The sequence below is a fragment of the Phaseolus vulgaris genome, chromosome 3 (genome assembly GCF_051622355.1).
Source record: "Phaseolus vulgaris cultivar YP4 chromosome 3, ASM5162235v1, whole genome shotgun sequence".
In the NCBI taxonomy this organism is placed as follows: domain Eukaryota; kingdom Viridiplantae; phylum Streptophyta; class Magnoliopsida; order Fabales; family Fabaceae; genus Phaseolus; species Phaseolus vulgaris.
In genome coordinates this window covers 37,241,056-37,260,814 of record NC_143500.1, presented here as the reverse complement: position 1 = coordinate 37,260,814, position 19,759 = coordinate 37,241,056, and the positions used below count along the sequence as shown (strand labels likewise).

At 35.3% G+C, this 19,759-nt stretch overlaps 2 protein-coding genes across 2 annotated transcripts; one reads left to right on the top strand and one right to left on the bottom strand.

Moving 5' to 3' along the window:
• Positions 1 to 15,697: 15,697 nt before the first annotated feature.
• LOC137805593 (uncharacterized) lies at positions 15,698 to 16,683 on the bottom strand. Its single transcript, XM_068605534.2, has 2 exons — positions 15,790 to 16,683; positions 15,698 to 15,712 (listed from the first exon to the last, which is right to left on the bottom strand). Exons 1-2 carry the CDS (start codon positions 16,681 to 16,683, stop codon positions 15,698 to 15,700), a joined length of 909 nt encoding a protein of 302 aa, XP_068461635.2.
• Positions 16,684 to 17,724: 1,041 nt separating this feature from the next.
• LOC137807349 (putative xyloglucan endotransglucosylase/hydrolase protein 23) lies at positions 17,725 to 19,491 on the top strand. Its single transcript, XM_068607956.2, has 3 exons — positions 17,725 to 18,480; positions 18,642 to 18,835; positions 18,937 to 19,491. Exons 1-3 carry the CDS (start codon positions 18,196 to 18,198, stop codon positions 19,334 to 19,336), a joined length of 879 nt encoding a protein of 292 aa, XP_068464057.1. The 5' UTR covers positions 17,725 to 18,195; the 3' UTR covers positions 19,337 to 19,491.
• The last annotated feature ends 268 nt before the right edge of the window (positions 19,492 to 19,759 follow it).

Genomic DNA, 19,759 nt, shown 5'->3' with positions numbered 1-19,759 from the left:
TTATTCTTAGTCTAAAAACATTTGGAATGTCATATATGAACTTATATGTTACATTTTTTTATTAATAAAAAAATATAAATAAATATGAATCACATTAGGAATAATCTAATTTTTGTATAAATTTGAATAGAAATTTACAATATTTCCTTCCAAAAGCTTACCACAAATAAAGACATTTCAAAAACACTCTAACACCTTATCTTAACCTTCTAAAAAAAATAAAAGGCCTAGAGTTTCAAAGTCTCTTGATCAAATACATACAAATTTGATGATCAAGACACCAATCAGAATAAGAAAAACATGCAGACACAAATTTAGAAGTAACTCAAGACCATACATTTAATTGAACCAAGGAAAATATTTCAAAATGATCAATCACTCCACCTTTGAAAATGTGTTTATTCTTATCTCTCCAAATCTCACCAACAACTGCAATCCAAACACTTCCCTCATACAACATTGACATTAACAAGTTTGAGATGTTGGAAGTGTGAAAGAGGATCATGATAATCTACAGACGTCAACCCTAACCAGGCATAACATTGGTTCCAAATGAGTTCGACAATTAAAAGCAAGAAAATCCTTTTATAAATTAACCTTTTCCTCTTGCGCTCCTGTTAACAGAAAGTTGCTACTCCTCCAAAAGTCCATTTTAGTTAACATAAGAATGTCTTCTCAAACTTGCAAAACACACTGCTACATCCTCCCTAAAGCAAAGGGTCCACTATACAAATTCTCTAAAACTAAAACACTACTTCTTAACATATTTCATACATTCCAATGGTTCCATACACCATCCAGAATAAGAGAACTCAACAGATTTTTCTTTACATGTAATCTAGGCTCATGTTTTTCTTTGTACTACCGCAAAAACCTTTAAATAATCAGCTCTTCCATTCTTAAAGACCATCATGTTCCTATGTTTCCATATTTCACCTACCAAAGCAATCCATACTCCCAAACTCTGGACAACAGACCATTCACATTATTAGGACAAAACATCATAAAAAGTACCTTAGCATCAAAGTGATTCACCGACAGGTAACCCAGCCAAGACAAACACAATCCCCAAACTCTCCAAGCAAACTTACACTAAAAAAAGAGATGACTAACATTTTCCTTCTCACTGCACAACCCACATAAACTACTTACCAAGATAACACCTCGTCTCAACAAATTATCCTTTGTTGCTATACTATTTTGCAACATCCTCCAAGCAATAACTTGTGCAAATGTGAGGGACTTGACCTTCCAAAACCTATCAAAAAGGGCCCTATCATCACCTCGAACCTCTTTCTTTAAAGAATTATAAGCAGATTTCATAGAAAAACTCATTTTTTCATCATCCCTCCAAATCCAATTATCCACAACACTCTCCCCCTCCGCAACTAACTTCTTATTATCCAAAAGACCCATCAACTGAGCAACATGATCATTTTCCCACACAAACAAGTTTCTCCTCCACCCCAATTTCCACTCCCACTTACTATTAATCCACTTACCTACATGTGCCAAAAGGCAACCTCGATCTATTGCAACAGAGTATAGTATTTGGACACTTATACATCAGAGGGACATTATTCGCCCACTTATCTTTCCAGAACCTTATTTCCTTCTCATCCCTTAACATCCACCCAATTTTATCTTCAAAGTCGCTCCCCCAATCTTCTAATTTCCAAACTCTTTTTAAATCTATTCACTAGAGGGATTCCTTATAGCTTGTGATCAAACTTTTTAACCCCCTCCACCCTCCATACTTAGATTCCATAATCTCTTTCCATAAGACACCATTATCTAACTTAAGTCGCTAGATGCATTTACTTAATAGGGCAATATTAAAAGATCTTAAATCTCTTACCCCTAAGCCACCATCCTCTTTGGACTCACATATCCTATCCCAGGACATCCAAGCTATTTTTTGCCCCTTCGAACCCATCCTCACAAAAAAGTTTTTTTTGTCTTTTTTCCAATTCCTTCAAACTCGACACGGGCATATAAAAACATGAGATATAAAACAAGGGAATAGAAGTGAGGACAACTTTAATAAGACATATTCTCCCTATCATCGACATAAACTTTCCTTTCCGCTTTCTCAATCTCTTTCCAATCTTTTCGAGCACACCCTCCCAGAAACACAGTCTTTTATGGTTTTCCTCTACTTTTATGTCCAGGTAAGTGGTGTCACATTTTAGAATAGACACATACCCCAACAGTTGACCAAATCTGACACCCTCCTCTCCACTTATATGTCACATAATATTGTCCTTTCCTATGTATCTTAATTGTAGGACACAAATAATCAATATTTCTAAATATACTTTCTAGGTAAGTTCTACGACACCTGCACTACAGTATCATAATCCTGTTCTTGGTATTTTATTTGTTATTTGTGCTGTTCCGAAAATTTCTTGGTTGTGTATTGTTCCATTATCAAATATCACTTTGTTCATTTGTTCTCAAAAGCCTTGCATGAGTGCCACCAATATAACTTTCCCCGATATTTTCTAATCTACTTAAGTCAATAATATTGGTAAAAGTGTTGTTCCACTTGATTATCATGCACACCATGTTTTCCATTTATAACATAACATGCTATTTTGCATTCAAAAGACAAGTTATACGTTATTGATAGATTCATCTTCCACCAACACATACACGACACTTTAACTTAGAAGTTATTTTGACAATGACTTAATTTGTAAAACTGAAAAATAAAATAAAAAATAGCAGTTGAAACTAAAATATATTTGGCACTGTTTTTTTATTTTAATTTATTTTTAACGGAAAACTTTGATAGTGATTTAAACGTTTTCAAAGCATATACAACTATTAAGGCAGTAGTTCAAAATCTAATCAGCAGAAAAAAATTAAGTGATGTATTTTATTAATAAAAATTGACATATATTTATATAATTTTTTTATCATTCTTTTACCTTACACTCAATTATAAGGAAAGAAAAAGTCCCCTATGGACCATTTGGTTTTAAAAAAATATTTTCTGTTTTGTTTTTTTTTTGTTGTATAAAAATTATATCAAAAGGTGAAAACAATAAGTGGGGTTAATATAAAATAGAATATTTTGTGGAGTATTGGAATGAAATGATGGAGGGTATGAAAGTGTTAGTTGAAGTAGACATAATAAAAAAAATGGGAAAAACTGGTTAGCAATGAAGCAGTAACAGTGCTGTTAAACCAACCCAGTCACTCCGGTCCGATTTAACAGTTTACCTAACAATTTTATACAGGGTTAGTTGAACTCATTTTTTTAGTCTAACCATGAGGTCACTTTAACTAACTTTAAACCAATTTAAAAGAAAAAAAATTAAATTAAAAATTAAAAATATACTTTTAAATAAGTTATATTATTAATTTTAGGTATAATATTTTGATATAAATAAATAAATTATAATGCAGGTAAGTATTTTAACAAATATTACTTCAATTTTAATATTTAAAAATATAATTATTTTCTAAAATAAATCAGTCCATAAACTTATGAATCAATCTAGAACAAATCAAATTTAAATTGACGGTTAAATAAATTGATTAAAAGTACTTGATTCAATTTACTTTACAATTTTTATGAGGAATTTGTTGACCAAATCTGTTTTGACAATACCCAATCCCAAAACATCGAGCATAATTTATTTATTTTGACAGCTGTAGAGAATTGAAACAGCGATACCGCAATACCAAAACACTGAATATAATGTGCAGATAGTTTGAAACTAGGTCCAGAAAATACATTGGTTTGAGAAGAAATGAATTAAATTATTTTAATTATATAGTTTATTATCAATTAATAATATATGTTTCAATTTCATAAATCATAATCTAATTTAATTCAAATAGCTATAGGGACAATTTATTTTTATACTATTTAATTTAATTTATTATCATTTAGTTGAATTTAAATAGTATGGATTTATTTGAATAGGTATATTTTTGAAGAGTATTATAGGTAAGCAAGAGATATTGTAGAAAAAGAGGAGGAAGCTAAACTCCAAATTAATGTGGGATTCGTGACATCATTAAAAAAGCTGGATACAGATGGCAGCCAAGTCATGCCATAAACCCCTCATAAAGTGTTAGATTTTGCATTTGAAACAATCAATTCATGTCCAAATACATAGTTTTTAATCTATTATAAAATAAAATTTAATGAGTAAATAAGTTTTCTTTTTTAAGGTTTCACTATATTGAATTTTTTTCCGGGAGACTCTCACTTAATTTGGGATATATGAATCATAATCAGTTTCAAGGTAGTGACCATTCATGTATAAAATCATCTCCAACTCAATTTGGATGCATTAGATTTATGGATTTTTGTCCTTATACATTATTCACTCTTTACTTATCTTCACACTTCACTCTTTCCTCAAATGTAAGTTTTAAAAGTATATGAATGGATTTAAATTCTGATTTGTTTTGGGTATAGTGATAAAAAAAATCTGTGTGAAAAATGATATTCAAATTTAACTCATTTCGTTATTGATCTCTAGAGAGATCGAGTTTCGATCATAGGGAACCTCGTTTAATCTTAACTATATTTGTAGAATAACAATCTGTCTCACTCAATCTTTACTACGTGAAAAAAAAAACAACTCACTAATATCGAAATTATAAGAAAAACCCTTAACAACCCCCAAATTATAATCCATCTATTTTATTGTTAAGGAAAATTTTCATATTTCATTCAAGATTTAAATCATCTAGAAAAGCAACCTCATTAAAAAATAAAAAGAGATGTAATTTTATTTTGTTTTAGTTTAAGGGAAAAGTTAATCACTCTATAACCTTTAAGCCAAAACAAATTCATACACCTTAAATCCTCTAAACCTCATAATCATCTTCTTTAAATATCTATGTTGAGATATACATTTCAGGATCAGTTGTTGAAGTGTTTTTGTAACATAATCTAAGAGATTATAAATGGAAGACATTTTTCTCTTGTTCATCTACTCAATGGAAGACATTTTTCTCCATACTTAATCTACTCAATGTAAGACTTTTTACTATACTTAGTGATTTTTACTCCTTACTTGAATCACTCACACAGATTATATATAGTTTTTATTTTGATCAAATATACAAAAAATATTTTTTAATGGCTAAAAAGGCTAACCAGTAATGGAATAATCTCCCCGAAAAAGAAAGACTACTAAATCAAAATACTGATTTTTTAGATTAACACACTGACAAAAAAGTTAGGAGAATAATATGGTGATACAATTTAATCATTAGAGAATTAATTGAATAACTTATTTTTAAGAATTAATATTTAACAGGAGATCACGTGTATTTTCCATGAAAATATATTGGCAAGTAAAATTAGTAAGTGAGAAAGTATTTTTTGTAGTATTTGCGAACTAATAAAAACACGTATAACTCTAGAAAAGAAAAATTAAAGTTTTTTCTCTCTAAGAATTAATGATAAATAACGATTTTCATCATGAGGATATGTCTTCAATCCTAATTATGCAAATTTAGTATTGCAGAGCATTTAAAGTTTAAATTAAACTTGGAAAAAAATATTATGCTACAACTTCATTTGCTTGTTTAATTGATATTATAAAAAATCACTTGATATATACAAATTATTAGACATCAAGAATATTTATGTTTTTTTTTATGAATAAGAAAGAATTAATAAATAGAATTATTTTTGGGTAATCAATTCTTATACAAATCAAGAAAATAAAGCACATTTCTTAACAACCCATCCCAATAAATCTGGAAAAGCCACCACCTAACAAAAAAAATCAAAACACTAACACAAGTTACCACAACTTAAATCAACATAATCAACATTTCAAACAAACAAAACAAAGATCACCAAAACGTAAAATTCATCCCAATTTCATAGATCGTCAAAACACAACTCAACCAAAATGCTAAAAAAAGATAAAAACCTGTCAACCTAAACTAGAAGCATACAACTTAATTCGAATTCAGACAAATCAAGAGAGCAAAACACCAGATAAAGAGAAGCAAACAAATGAAACTTTAGAAATAACCCAAGATCAAACCTTCAATTGGGTTAAAGAGAAGATTTTTGAATGATCCACCACTTCGCCATTGAAGATGACCTTATTCATATGACTCCAAATCTTTTTAACCACAGACCCAGTCAGAGTCACTAAAACCACAAAGGTGAAGTGAACTAGTGTGAGAAAAATATAGTCCTTCACCAGGGGTGCCTTTGAGGTAACGCAAAAGACGGGAGACAGCTTGCTGATGATGAGTTGTGGGTGCAAATATGAATTGGCTTAAATTGTGGACAGCGAAGGCGATGTCTGGTCGCGTGTTGGTTAAGTAAATTAGACGTCCAATGAGTCTTCTATACTGGGAAGTGGCATCAGCATCGAGAGGTGAGCCTTGGTCGGGAGAGAGACGGGAGGTGTGAGTCATAGGAGTGGCCACAGGTGCAGAGTCAAGCATGTCAGTTTCTTGAAGGAGATCAAGAGTATACTTGCGTTGACTTAAATGAAGACCAGTACTATTGCGAGCAATTTCCAGTCCCAAAAAGTAAGTGAGATTACCTAAATTTTTTATCTTGAAGTGATGGTAAAGGGATGCAGTAATTGTATTGATTTCCTCCGTGTCATCACCAGTTAAGACCAAGTCATCAACATAAACAAGAATAACAGTGAGTTTATCATTATTATATTTAAGAAAAAGAGAGTGGTCAACAACAGAGATAGAGTACTTATTTGATAAAAGAAAAGTAGAAAGTTTTGCGTACCATTGACGACCAACTTGACGAAGACCATACAAAGACCGTTGAAGCTTGCAGACATGCTGGGGAGAAGGAAGAGAGAGGCCAGGTGGGGGGGTCATGTATACCTCTTCATGGAGATCACCGTGAAGAAAGGCATTATTGACATCAAGTTGTTTTAAAACCCAATTTTTGGTAGTGGCAACAGCAAGGAGAGGAGAAGGCGAACGGTAGTGAGTTTAGCAACAGGTGCAAAAGTGTCTAAGAAATCAAGTCCTTCAACTTGGGTGAACCCTTTGGCAACAACTCTAGCTTTGTGGCGCTCAACAGTGCCATCAGAATTATATTTGATTTTATATACCCATTTACAACCAATAGTTTTCTTTCCTGGAGGGAGAGGGTAAGTTGCCAAGTATTGTTAGCAGCAAGAGCTTGAAGCTCAACTTGCATGGCAGATTGCCAAGAAGCATGTTTGGAGGCTTCGGTATAGGTGCGAGGTTCAGGATGAGAATTGATAGAGGAAATAATATTTCTAAAATTAGAAGATAAGGAATTGTAAGACAAGTAATTATGAATAGGATATCTACTACTTACAGTGTTGGTTGCTGTGTGGAAATCAACAAGATAGGCAGGTTGTGGGTGAGGACGAGTTGATCTTCTTGGAAATTAGGGTGAGGTGCTTCCTGGAGGTGCAGGAGGTGATGATGCTGGTGGAGGTGCAGTGTTGGATGCAGGAGCAGAGACATTATTTGCTGGAAGATCAAAGCATAATAAGGCTGGTGGAGGGGCAGTATTGGGTGCAGGAGTAGAGGCACACGGCTCGGCAAGAGATGCAGGAGTAGAGGCACACGGCTCGGCAGGAGGTGCAGTATCAGAAAAAAAATCAAGAGCAGAATTATATGCGTTAGAAATAGGGAGAGATAAAGTGTTGGGGTCCCTAGGCAAGCCACCATCCAATTTATATGGAAAATGGGTTTCATGAAAGATTACATGTCTTGATATCTCTATGCGATGAAACTTTAAATTTAAGACAATATAACCTTTTGTATTTTGCGGAAAACCAAGAAAAATACCTTTGATAGATCTATCATCTAATTTCTTCCGATGTGCAGTAATGGTACTAGCATAACATAGGCAACCAAACACTTTTAAAAAAGAAATGTCATACGGTTTTCCAAACAATTGTTCATGAGGAGTGATGTTATTAAGTAATGGAGTAGGAATAGAATTTATTAAGAAAACAGCATGATTTACAGCAAATTCCCAAAAAATAGGAGGAAGATTTGCTTGAAAAAGTAAGGCCCTGGTTACATTTAGTATGTGTTGATGTTTACGTTCCACAATGCCATTTTGTTGTGGTGTTTCAACACAAGATGTTTGATGTATAATTCCCTTTGAAGCATAAAAACTGGACATAGCAAACTCAACACCATTGTCAGTACGAATTGTTTTGATATTAGTTTGGAAATGATTTTGAACAAAAACAGTGAAGTTAATGATGTGCGAACACACTTCAGATTTATTATGCAACAAAATAACCCAAGTATAACGCGAGTAATCATCAACAATAGTTAAGAAATAACGAAAACCTTGCATAGAAGTTATGGAACAGGGTTCCCCAAATATCAAAGTGTACAAGATCAAAAATAGCAGAGGTAGCAGTAGTACTTAAAGTGAAAGGAAGTTTCTTCTGTTTTGCACGACTACAAGTGTCACATACATGATGAGTATCAATAGTAATAAAAGGGTATTGTTTACGTAAGACATGTAATCTTTCATGTGAAGGGTGCCCCAGTCTATAGTGCCACAGTGTTTTGTCCGTGATATTACAATTAATAAGAGGAGCAAAGTTATGTGGTTTAGAGCGACTAGAAGCAGGCAAGGTAGTGACAAGGTACAAGCCACCAGTGGCTTCAACTGTACCAATCCTCTCTTGGGTGAGATTGTCCTGTATAATGCAGTGAGTTAAAGTGCATTTAAGTTGGTGTGTGAGTTTAGAAACAGATATTAAGTTTAATTGAAAATGAGGCACATATAACACATCAGACAAATAAAACTTGGCCGAAAAGTGTACTAAACCAGAATATGTGGCATAAACAGTTTGACCATTTGGGAGACTAATTAAGACAGGTTTGATTTTAGTCCAAGTAGTAAAAGCGCTCAAATTGTGGCAAACATGATCAGTGACACCAGAATCAACAAGCCAAGATTCTTTTATACCAGATAGTGAAGAGAAAAACTTACCCGTTGAAGATTGCTCGGTATTGGTGAAGGTTCCGACTTGATTAATTTGAGCGTGAGGGACAGGATCCTCAAGGTTTTGCTGACGCAAAATGTTGGTCATGAATTGACACCATTGTGATGTAAGTTGAATCCCCTTTACATCCTGTTCTTTAGAAAAAGACTCAGAAGAAGAGTTAGTAAACATATTGTTGGCTTGGGATGTCCTATTGATGGATTTGTAGCCAGGAGGAAACCCATGCTTTTTATAACAGGTGTCGACAATGTGGCCAAGACGATTACAAAAAGTGCAATTTTTTCTAGTAGAAGAAAACTTTGAGGTTTAACATCACCAGAAGGAAAACCCACTTTTCGAAAACAAACAGCTTCAGTATGACCGTATTTACCACAAAAATTGCATGTAGTAGTGCGACTACTGTTAAGACTGTGAAGACTAGGGGCAGGAACAACAGTGGATAATTGTCTCTCTTGTTGAACAACCAAGGAAATTTTTTTGGATATGGCAGGAATGAGATCCATGAGCAAAACATGAGAACAAATATTTTTATACTGATCATTTAATCCTCTTAAAAATTGCATAGCACGATCCTCACATTTTCTTTTATTTATAATAGAAATGATAGAACAAGAACATTTTACTGGGCATGTGCACACATGATTAGGTCTAAAATTCTCTAATTCGTCCCAAATAATACGCAATTTTGTAAAATACTCTGTGACAGACATATCCCCTGGTTTAAAGAAATAGCTTCAAATTGCAAATCAGAAATGCGAGATAAATCCCCTTGTGAATATCTAACTTTTAAATCATTCCAGATGTCAAAGGCTATGTCCATCCAAACAATGCTTTGCCTAATAGGGATTGAAACAGAGTGTACTAACCAAGAGACAACCATGTTGTTACAGCGTGCCCAAGACGAGAAAGTGGGATCATCCCTTTGTGGGCACGGGTGTGAGCCAAGTATGAACTCCACTTTGTTCTTGGCACTAAGAGCAGTGATGAAGGACCGACTCCACTAGTTTCTTGAATCAAGAACAGGCGACACCAACGAAGCTGCGGGATTCTCGCTTGGGTGTAAGTATAGGAAATTGTTCTAAAAGGGGCATCAGTGTAGGGTTTCCATTTGAAGAGGAAGCCGATGTGGGATTTGCATTAGCCATCGCCTACAAGGATTTAAAGAAAGAAAAAAAAAACAAGAAAAAAATAACCAAGAACAGCAAAGAGGGAAATAAATATCAGAGAGAAGCGCAGCAGAGCTCTTCATTCGAAGAGACCATATTACAGTAAATGAAGATGATGAATATTCCTTGCCTGATGTGATGCTATAGTGTACTTAATTGTACGTAATCGTAATGAAAAAAAGGTTTTGATAAACCTACTTGTAGAGAAAACTAAATATAAAATAAATTTTTATTCACTTGTACATTAAAGAGTAAAATACATGGTGTATATATAAGAGAAAGATTAAGACCTAACTAAAATAGAAAAGGAAAGTTGGGCCAAAGAAACAAAGCCCAATAATTTACAATAGAAAATTAAATATTGTAACAACACACTCTCCAAAACTAAGTTGATAGATTCAGGTGCATTACAAATAGAAAACTAAATGAAATCTGAAAATGGATCAATAGGAGCAAGTGACAACAACCCTAACTACGAGAAACACTGATTCTAAATTAACCATGTTATTTTACAAAAAAAAAAAAATATTAGTAAACTTCTCTTTTAACTTGCACAAACAACAAAAAAAAAAGCTTTCGACCACTACCCACATAGTCAAATTTAGAACATAATTTAAAGCAACTGATATTAAGAAGTAAAGATTACTGGAATATTTTTTTTCTCTTAATAAAATCTTATTTTATATAGTTTAGGAATAAAGCATTTTAATAACATACTTAAATATCCTAATTATCTTCTATCTAGAAATATAAAAAATAGTAGTTGTCCACACTTGTACAATTCTAATTTTACCAAACTAACAATTGCTATATTTTCTTTCTCTCGGTCTCATAGATCATGTTATGAATGTAGCACCATGATATTTGTTGGGGCTTGATATTTAAGATGTAATCTTTGTTTTTTAGGTTTGTGTTTGCTTAATAAAAAATAAAGTTTTAAAACGAAAATATGGGATTATTTTTTGTAAATCAAGAGAGTGATATATAAGATTTATAAAATAAATATTCAATTTATAATTTTTGAAACTATTAATTAAAAACATTTCTTAGTATAACAATAAAGTAGATGAAATAGCCATTTTATTTTAGTGTGGATCTACTCCTGACAGTGGTCAAAAGAACATGAACTTCACCCAGATAAGAATCGTAAAGAAGAAAAGGTAGAGCCGCGAAAATCTGGACCATAACGGTCTCAAACTTCGGAAATATGCGGTGATTCACCTCTGCTTACAACTTTCAAGTATCAAATGATTTATCCCAAGCACAGAAAAATCATATGGTTCTATTTTATTGTATGATAATTAGTTGAAAAGTGAAAATTAAGATCAACATTTGGCTGAAATCACGTTGAATCGATGGTATAAGATTTAGTCAAATTTTGTTGAGAAACTGTTCATAATCTTTCATGCGGGGCCTTCGACACACTTCTTCACGTCGAGAGTGACAGCTCGTGTATGGAATAACATCTCGATAGTGTGTAATAAATCCAATAAACACTCGTTAGGATAGACTCAAAATGACTCTAATACATATTATAAAGTGGACTTTAAACATAAATCAAACTCATAAAACCGGTTCATGAAATAAAATTTGACCCATTTATATATAATTATGAATTGTCCTGATGCGGATATCCAACAGGTAGAGAAGATGTTTTAGTTTAACAACTTTGAAGAAAGGGAATGTTGTCAACACTCACAACACAACACCCTCTAATTTCATGCTTCGGTTTCGGTCTCTCCAGGTTTGCCAATTTATCTTCAGTTGCGTTAATTGTCAGAGGTGCAAACAGATGCACGCTACTGCATCTTGCTTACTGAGCCAATTTTATTATCATCTTATTTTTCCAATGGTTGATGCAAAATAACAGAGATAAATCAAAGGAGTGCTTCGAGGTAGTTGCAGCATTTACAAAGATCAAAGAGAAAGAAATCAGCGAGGTGTGAAGAAACAGAGGAGAGGTGAAGCACGGTGTGAGAGAAAGAGAGGAAGAGAATTTCATTAATCTGAAGTTGTGAATACAGAAAACCCTAAAAAGGGTTTATATACAAGCGGTGCAAAAAGAAAAGGGGGTGCACTATATGAAACAGAAAAACAGAAAAAGGAAAGCCCAGAAAGCCCAACCCAACTGGCCTAAAGTTTTAACAGCCCCCCTCAAGCTAGGAGTAGATGTTCTGCATTCCTAGCTTGGAAAAATGTATATTGAATTGGGCTGCAGGTAGAGGCTTGGTGAAGAAGTCAGCCGCTTGCAGGGATGAAGAGATTGGAAGTAGTTTGAGTAGGCCTGCATTGAGCTTTTCCCTGACAACATGACAGTCGATCTCTATGTGCTTGGTGCGCTCATGGAAGACTTGATTATTTGCAATCTGGATGGCAGCTTGATTGTCACAGTAGAGAAGGGCTGGTTGCAGGTGTTGGATGCGTAAATCTTGTAGCAAATACATTATCCATTGAATTTCACAGGTGGTTGCAGCAAGAGCACGATATTCTGCCTCAGATGAGCTCCTGGATATGGTTTGTTGTTTCTTGGACTTCCAAGAGATAAGTGACTCCCCCAAATACACAGAAAAACTAGTTATGGACTTGCGGGTTTCAGGGCATGTAGCCCAATCAGAATCACTATATGCTTTTAATTGAATAAGAGACTGACTGTGTAAGAAGATACCTGTGCCAGGAGTTCTTTTGAGATAACGAAGGATGCGCATTGCTGCTTGGTGATGTTCACTAGTTGGGTGTGAGACAAACTGGCTGAGATAATTGATAGAGAATGAAATATCAGGTCGTGTGTTGGTCAGATAAATAAGGCGTCCAATCAAACGTCTATATGCAGTGGATTCTGCATCACCAAGAGGGGTGCCTTTTGTGGTTGAGAGCTTGATAGTGTGTAACATTGGTGTAGGTGCAGGGGCACATCCCAACATACCAGTATCTTTGAGCAGATCCAAGACATATTTGCGCTGGCTTAAGTGGATACCAGTGGCATTGCGAGCAATTTCAATTCCTAAAAAATAAGTCAGATCACCAAGGTTTTTAATGTGAAAGAAATTGTGTAACATACTGGTTATAGCAGATATCTCCATAGGGTCATTCCCAGTGAGAACAATGTCATCCACATAGACCAAGAGTGCCGTGGTGTGTTTGCCATCATGTTTCAAAAATAAAGAGTGGTCAGCAGTGGAAATTTTATAATTGTGTGACAATAGGAAATTTGAGAGTTTGGCATACCATTGTCTACCTGCTTGTTTTAGACCATAGAGTGACTTTCTTAGGCGGCAGACCAGGTTGGGGGAAGAAGTGTGAAAGCCTTGGGGCAGTTGCATGTAAACTTCTTCATCTAAGTCCCCATGTAGGAAAGCATTGTTCACATCAAGTTGTTTGAGTGTCCAGTTCTGGGCTGCAGCTAGAGCTAGAAGTAGACGTAGTGTAGTCAACTTTGCTACAGGAGCAAAGGTGTCTAAGAAGTCCAGTCCTTCAATTTGATTGTAGCCTTTTGCTACCAACCGGGCTTTATAACGCTCAATGGAACCATCTGCGTGATGCTTGATCTTGTAAACCCATCTACACCCAATTGCTGATTTACCGATAGGGAGAGTAGTCAGGGACCATGTCCCATTATCTTGAAGTGCTTTCAGTTCTTCCTTCATAGCACGGATCCAAAGAGGGTGTTGGACAACTTCCTCATAGTTGTGAGGTTCCTCAGCAGAAGATATTGACAGAATTGTATTTTTGAAAGACTTTGATAGAGAATTATAATTTAAAAAGGAATGGATTGAGTGTTTGGTACTTACAACACTGTTGTTGATGTTTGGTACATCAAAGTCTTGAAGATAAATAGGGGGTCTTCTGCTGCGGGTAGATCTTCTAGGAGATGTTGTTGCTGTCTCATTTTGCTCTATTTGCTCATTTTGCTCAAAAATAGCGTCAGTCTCAAAAACATCATTAGTAGTATTGTCAATAACATTTTCAGTTTGCTTATGAATATCATCATGAGTCTGGGCATAGTGTTGAGGAATAGGTAAAGAAAGACTATTTGAGTCATTATTTTGAATATGATTTGAATGATAGGGAAAAGAGTTCTCATAAAAAATAACATTTCTTGACAAATCTATCTTGTGATTTTTAAGGTTTAAAAACAAAAACCCTTTTGTGTTTGGTTTGAAACCAAGGAAGACGCCTGGAGCAGCACGACTGTCCAGTTTTTTTCTGTGAGCAATAATAGTTGAAGAATAACATAGACATCCAAAAACACGAAGGGAAGAAATGTCACAAAGCTTTTTATGCAGTTTCTCATAAGGCGTAGCGTTATTAAGCAGCGGAGTAGGCATACAATTAATAAGAAAAGTAGCATGTTGTACAGCAAAACACCAAAAAACAGCAGGAAGATTGGATTGAAAAAGCAAGGCACGTGTGACATTTAAGAGGTGTTGATGTTTTCTTTCAACAATACCATTTTGCTCAGGTGTTTCAATACAAGTGGTTTGATGTATAATACCTTTTAAAGCAAAGAAATCATGCATAGAGAATTCAGCACCATTATCAGTTCGAATGATTTTGACCTTAGTAGAAAAATGGTTTTCAGCGTAAGCAATAAATTTAACAACACTAGCCCTGACTTCAGATTTGTTGTGCATGGGAAAAACCCAAGTATATCTAGTAAAATCATCAACTATGGTAAGAAAAAACTTATAACCAAGCATGGAAACAACAGAACAGGGTCCCCAGATATCAATGTGCAGTAATTCAAAAGGTTGAACAGTTTTAGTATTGCTAGGAAAGAAAGGAAGTTTCTTTTGTTTGGCTTGGTGACAAGTATCACAAACATAGTTCTTATCAATATGCATATTAGGATAGTATGTTTGTAGAATTTTTAACCTTTCATCCGAGGGGTGACCCATTCGGAGGTGCCAAATGTTGCTTGGTTCTGTAGTGCAATTCATAATCCTGCCATCAGCTTTATTGAAGACGTATAGTCCAGCTACAAGATCAACTGTACCAATCTTGTCTTTGGTTCTGGAATTCTGTATTAGACACTCAGTGGAAGAGAAAATAAGCTCACATTTAAGTGATGCAGTTAATTGATAAATAGATATTAAGTTAAAAGAAAAATCTGGTACATACAAAACATTTTCAAGAATGAGATTTTTATTAAAGAAAACTGTGCCAGAACAGGAAGAAATAACAGAATTTCCATTGGGAAGCCTAATGGTAATGGGTTTGATATTTTTATATGATGTAAAATTTGATAAAGAGAAACAAACGTGATCAGTCGCACCAGAATCCAGAATCCAAGTATATTCATTAAAATTGGAATTTTTGAGTTTCTGGATATTACCTGTGACAGCCGAATTCTGACCTTGATGATCAGCAGAGAGGGAACCAACCTGGTTGACTTGGACTTGATTGTTGGAATTGTTAGCATTTTTCAGAAGTTCCGAAAGAATTTGATATTGATGCTGAGTGATGCGAAACTCTCCTCCATTATTCTGCTTGCTTTGGTCTTGATTTCCAAAATTTTCTTCTTGAATGGTAGTGGAGACGTTGTTGGACTGAGAAGACTTACCATATTGAAACCTATACCCGGGAGGGTATCCATGTTTCTTGTAACAGACATCAACGGTATGACCAACTTTGTTGCAGTAAGTACAGACCTTTTTATTACTACCAAACTTTGGGCCTCTGTTATCTTGGTTAGGAAAACCATTTTTCTTAAAACAGACACTCTCAGTGTGACCCAACTTACCACAAAAAGTACAGGAAATGGTATTGGAACTGGTGTGGTTAACGAAGGTAACAGGGGTAACATTTTTTACATTAGCTATAAGAACACTGTTATTAAACTGGCGTTCTTGTTGGATAACAAGAGAAAAATTTTTGGTAATAGCAGGGACAGGTTCCATGAGCAAAATATGAGCTTTTACATTGTTGTATTGGTCATTAAGGCCGCGTAAAAATTGCATTGCCTGATCCTCTCTTTTTCTTTGGGTAATGACAGAAGGCTTAGTACAAGAACATATAGGATCAGGCCTAAAGTTATCTAATTCATCCCAAATGATCCTGAGTTTAGTGAAGTAATCGGTAACAGAAAGGTCACCTTGATTGAGTGAGGACGCTTCCATTTGAAGATCAGAAATACGGGATAAATCGCCTTGTGAGAAGCGGGCCTTGAGATCATTCCATACGTCCAGTGCCTTGTCCATCCATATGATGCTTTGACGTATATGAACAGAGACTGAGTGTACAAACCAAGACGCCACCATGTTGTTGCATCTTGTCCAGGATGAGAAAGACGAATCGGTTTCAGAAGGTCGGGGAGCAGCGCCATTAACAAACTCGACTTTATTCTTTGCGCTCAAAGCCGTGAGAACCGAGCGACTCCAAGAGTGGTAATTTGTGGAATCAAGAACGGGTGACACAAGGGGTGTGGCAGGATTTTTACTGGGATGTAGGTATAAGAAGCTATGAATAGAACTCTCGCCTTGTAAGGAATTCTTGCCCTGATTGGAACTAGGGCTTTCGCTCCCTTCACTATTCTCGTCAGCCATTTGCGTGCAAAAAGAACACGAACTGTAGAAATAAAACAATCGTTAGAGAGAATCAAGAAGATACAAAACAGGATGAATGCACAAAAAGTAAAGAAAAGAAAGGAAAGTAATCTTGAGAGAACGAAGACAGAGTGCGCGCAGCAGAGCTCTTCTCAAAGAAGAGCTCTGATACCATAACAGAGATAAATCAAAGGAGTGCTTCGAGGTAGTTGCAGCATTTACAAAGATCAAAGAGAAAGAAATCAGCGAGGTGTGAAGAAACAGAGGAGAGGTGAAGCACGGTGTGAGAGAAAGAGAGGAAGAGAATTTCATTAATCTGAAGTTGTGAATACAGAAAACCCTAAAAAGGGTTTATATACAAGCGGTGCAAAAAGAAAAGGGGGTGCACTATATGAAACAGAAAAACAGAAAAAGGAAAGCCCAGAAAGCCCAACCCAACTGGCCTAAAGTTTTAACACAAAATCAAATAAATTTTCACTACAAGACCAAGTGAACTATAATAATTTATAGTTCTATGAAAGTATAAAAGGTATTAGTATTCAATCAATGTATAATAAAATAAGATTTTCATAAATTTTATTTGATAATGAAATTAAACTGCTTCTCTATATCAAGAGAAGTCCTTTCAGATGTCATCCTCTGATCTGCACTGGTAGTAAAACGACACCATTTTTTGTACCAGAGCTATTGAATAATAGAATATGGTCCTACCCAGTACACGAATTGCACCAAGGTATATATATACAACCCGTGTTGTTAACGTTTTAAAGAAAAAACATTTTCTTGTATTGCAGTAGTGTTACAAAAGAAAAGGTTGATATTAAGCATCAAATTCCTTTTGTTTTTTCAATTTGGACGTCACATAATTTCTCTTATTGTAGAAAGGGTGAAATTTTGATTTAGTTCCATGACTTTAACTTAATCGCGACTCAATTTCTCTATATACACATGCGTAATCGTATGTATTTTGTAGCATATCGAGGGTCAGAAAGTCAGAAGTAGCTGACGGATAGAAAATCTTCTAGAATTTAGATGCATGTCAGGGAATGAAATGAAACCAACCCCTCCCGCTGCTGACTAGGCAAGCCATAAAGATTACATGGAAAGTACCAGAAACTACATTAAAAAATTCTCAAGTTGTTGCACTTTGGATAATACCAAATCCTTAGAATAAACAATACCATTGCAAGACATGAACTCAGGTTTGGTTTGGTGGAACAAACCTAGGAAGTGGTAGCCTCTGCGCCGAATGTGTAAAATATAAAGAAGCACCACGTAATGGACCACTACAAACTATGATCATAGTGCTAATGAAACATACTGCTCTACAGCTGTTGAATTCCCACATCATCTCACCAACCAACTTTCACTATATTCAAACACATCACCAAGCTTCCCCAATCCCCAGAGACTACTATAAATTGGAGGAGGGAACGAATTTGCCTTCTCATCAGTTGTGCACTGAATGTCAACTCTGTCTTAAATACTATTCCATTAATCACAAGCTCTCCAATGGTTGTTTTCTTTTATGTTAAGGCAATGGTTGGGCTTGTCCTAGCCTTCCTAATCTCTGTGCCTTCCATGGTTGCCTATGCTGGCAACTTGTACCAAGATGTTGATGTCACTTGGGGAGATGGCAGAGGTAAGATTCTGAACAATGGTCAGCTTCTTACTCTGTCCCTTGACCATGCCTCTGGCTCTGGCTTTCAGTCCAAGAACCAGTATCTCTATGGGAAGTTTGACATGCAAATCAAACTTGTCCCTGGAAATTCCGCTGGCACAGTCACCGCTTATTACGTGAGTTCCATTAACCAATCTTATTTATCCTATTCAATAACTTTCCAAAATAGTGCCAGAAACTTGCTTAATACACCACACGCGCACACATATACTTCTATTGCATGTTCAGGTAGCTATTTGTAACTATTTCTAATGTATATAATTTCTGCATGATGCAGTTGAGTTCAGAAGGGTCATCTTGGGATGAGATAGACTTTGAGTTCTTGGGAAATCTGAGCGGGGATCCTTACATAGTTCATACTAATGTGTACACGCAAGGCAAGGGTAAGAGAGAGCAGCAATTCTATCTCTGGTTTGACCCAACTGCAGATTTTCACACCTATTCCTTTCTCTGGAATCCTGCACATGTTGTGTAAGTTCATAAAATCCAAAACATGCATACTAGTATATATAACCTGGCATGGAAATTGGAACATTCAATATTCAACTCAATTCAATTCTTTTACTTTTCAGATTCTATGTTGATGGTAGACCAATTAGGGAGTTCTCGAACTCGGAGGGTACGGGTCTTGAATACCCAAATAAGCAATCTATGAGGTTATATTCAAGTCTATGGAACGCTGATGATTGGGCAACAAGAGGAGGGCGTGTGAAGACAGATTGGAGCCAAGCCCCATTCACTGCATCGTTCAGGAACTTGAGAGTGAATGGATGCGTTTGGTCCAATGGGGCTTCTTCATGCAACTCCAGCTCTTCTGGTAAAACTTGGCTATCTCAAAAGCTTGATGCCACAAACCAGAAGATGCTAAAATGGGTGCAGAAGAACTACATGATTTACAATTACTGCACAGACATAAGACGATTCCCTCAGGGTCTCCCTCTGGAATGCACAGTTCGCACCGAGACATCATAAGAATACAATCACTGCTCTTGTATATGTGTGTGCATTTCTTTTTTTCCCACTATTCGACATAGCTTGTCTATGTCGTTCTTTCTGCAAATTTGAACTCAGGGCGTGTTATGTAATCATTTTTATTAAAATAGAAAAAATAAAGTGGGTATTGATTTGATTTTTAGCAATAAAAGAATTTTAGGGATATTGAAGCAGCAGACATGGACACATTTTTTCTGGGAGTTTGGATCAAAACTTAGACCACCTGAACCAACACTCGTCTCACTTTTAGTGTTAGTGAATCATGAGGCATGAATTATAAACACTTGTGCTCAATATTTTTTTAGAAGGCTAATATGAGAAGGAAAATATGTTGCATCAAGGAAAAAATGTAGATACCCTTCATGAATATCCGAAAGAATTCCAGAAAAAATTTGTATCTTC

What these genes read in the sequence shown, in the direction of transcription:
- LOC137805593 (XM_068605534.2), bottom strand. Translation starts at nt 16,683, where the DNA reads ATGGCTGACGAGAATAGTGAAGGGAGCGAAAGCCCTAGTTCCAATCAG.
- LOC137807349 (XM_068607956.2), top strand. Translation starts at nt 18,196, where the DNA reads ATGGTTGTTTTCTTTTATGTTAAGGCAATGGTTGGGCTTGTCCTAGCC. An exon ending in GCACAGTCACCGCTTATTAC is followed by an intron (nt 18,481 to 18,641) that starts GTGAGTTCCATT and finishes TGCATGATGCAG; the next exon opens with TTGAGTTCAGAAGGGTCATC. An exon ending in TGGAATCCTGCACATGTTGT is followed by an intron (nt 18,836 to 18,936) that starts GTAAGTTCATAA and finishes TTTACTTTTCAG; the next exon opens with ATTCTATGTTGATGGTAGAC.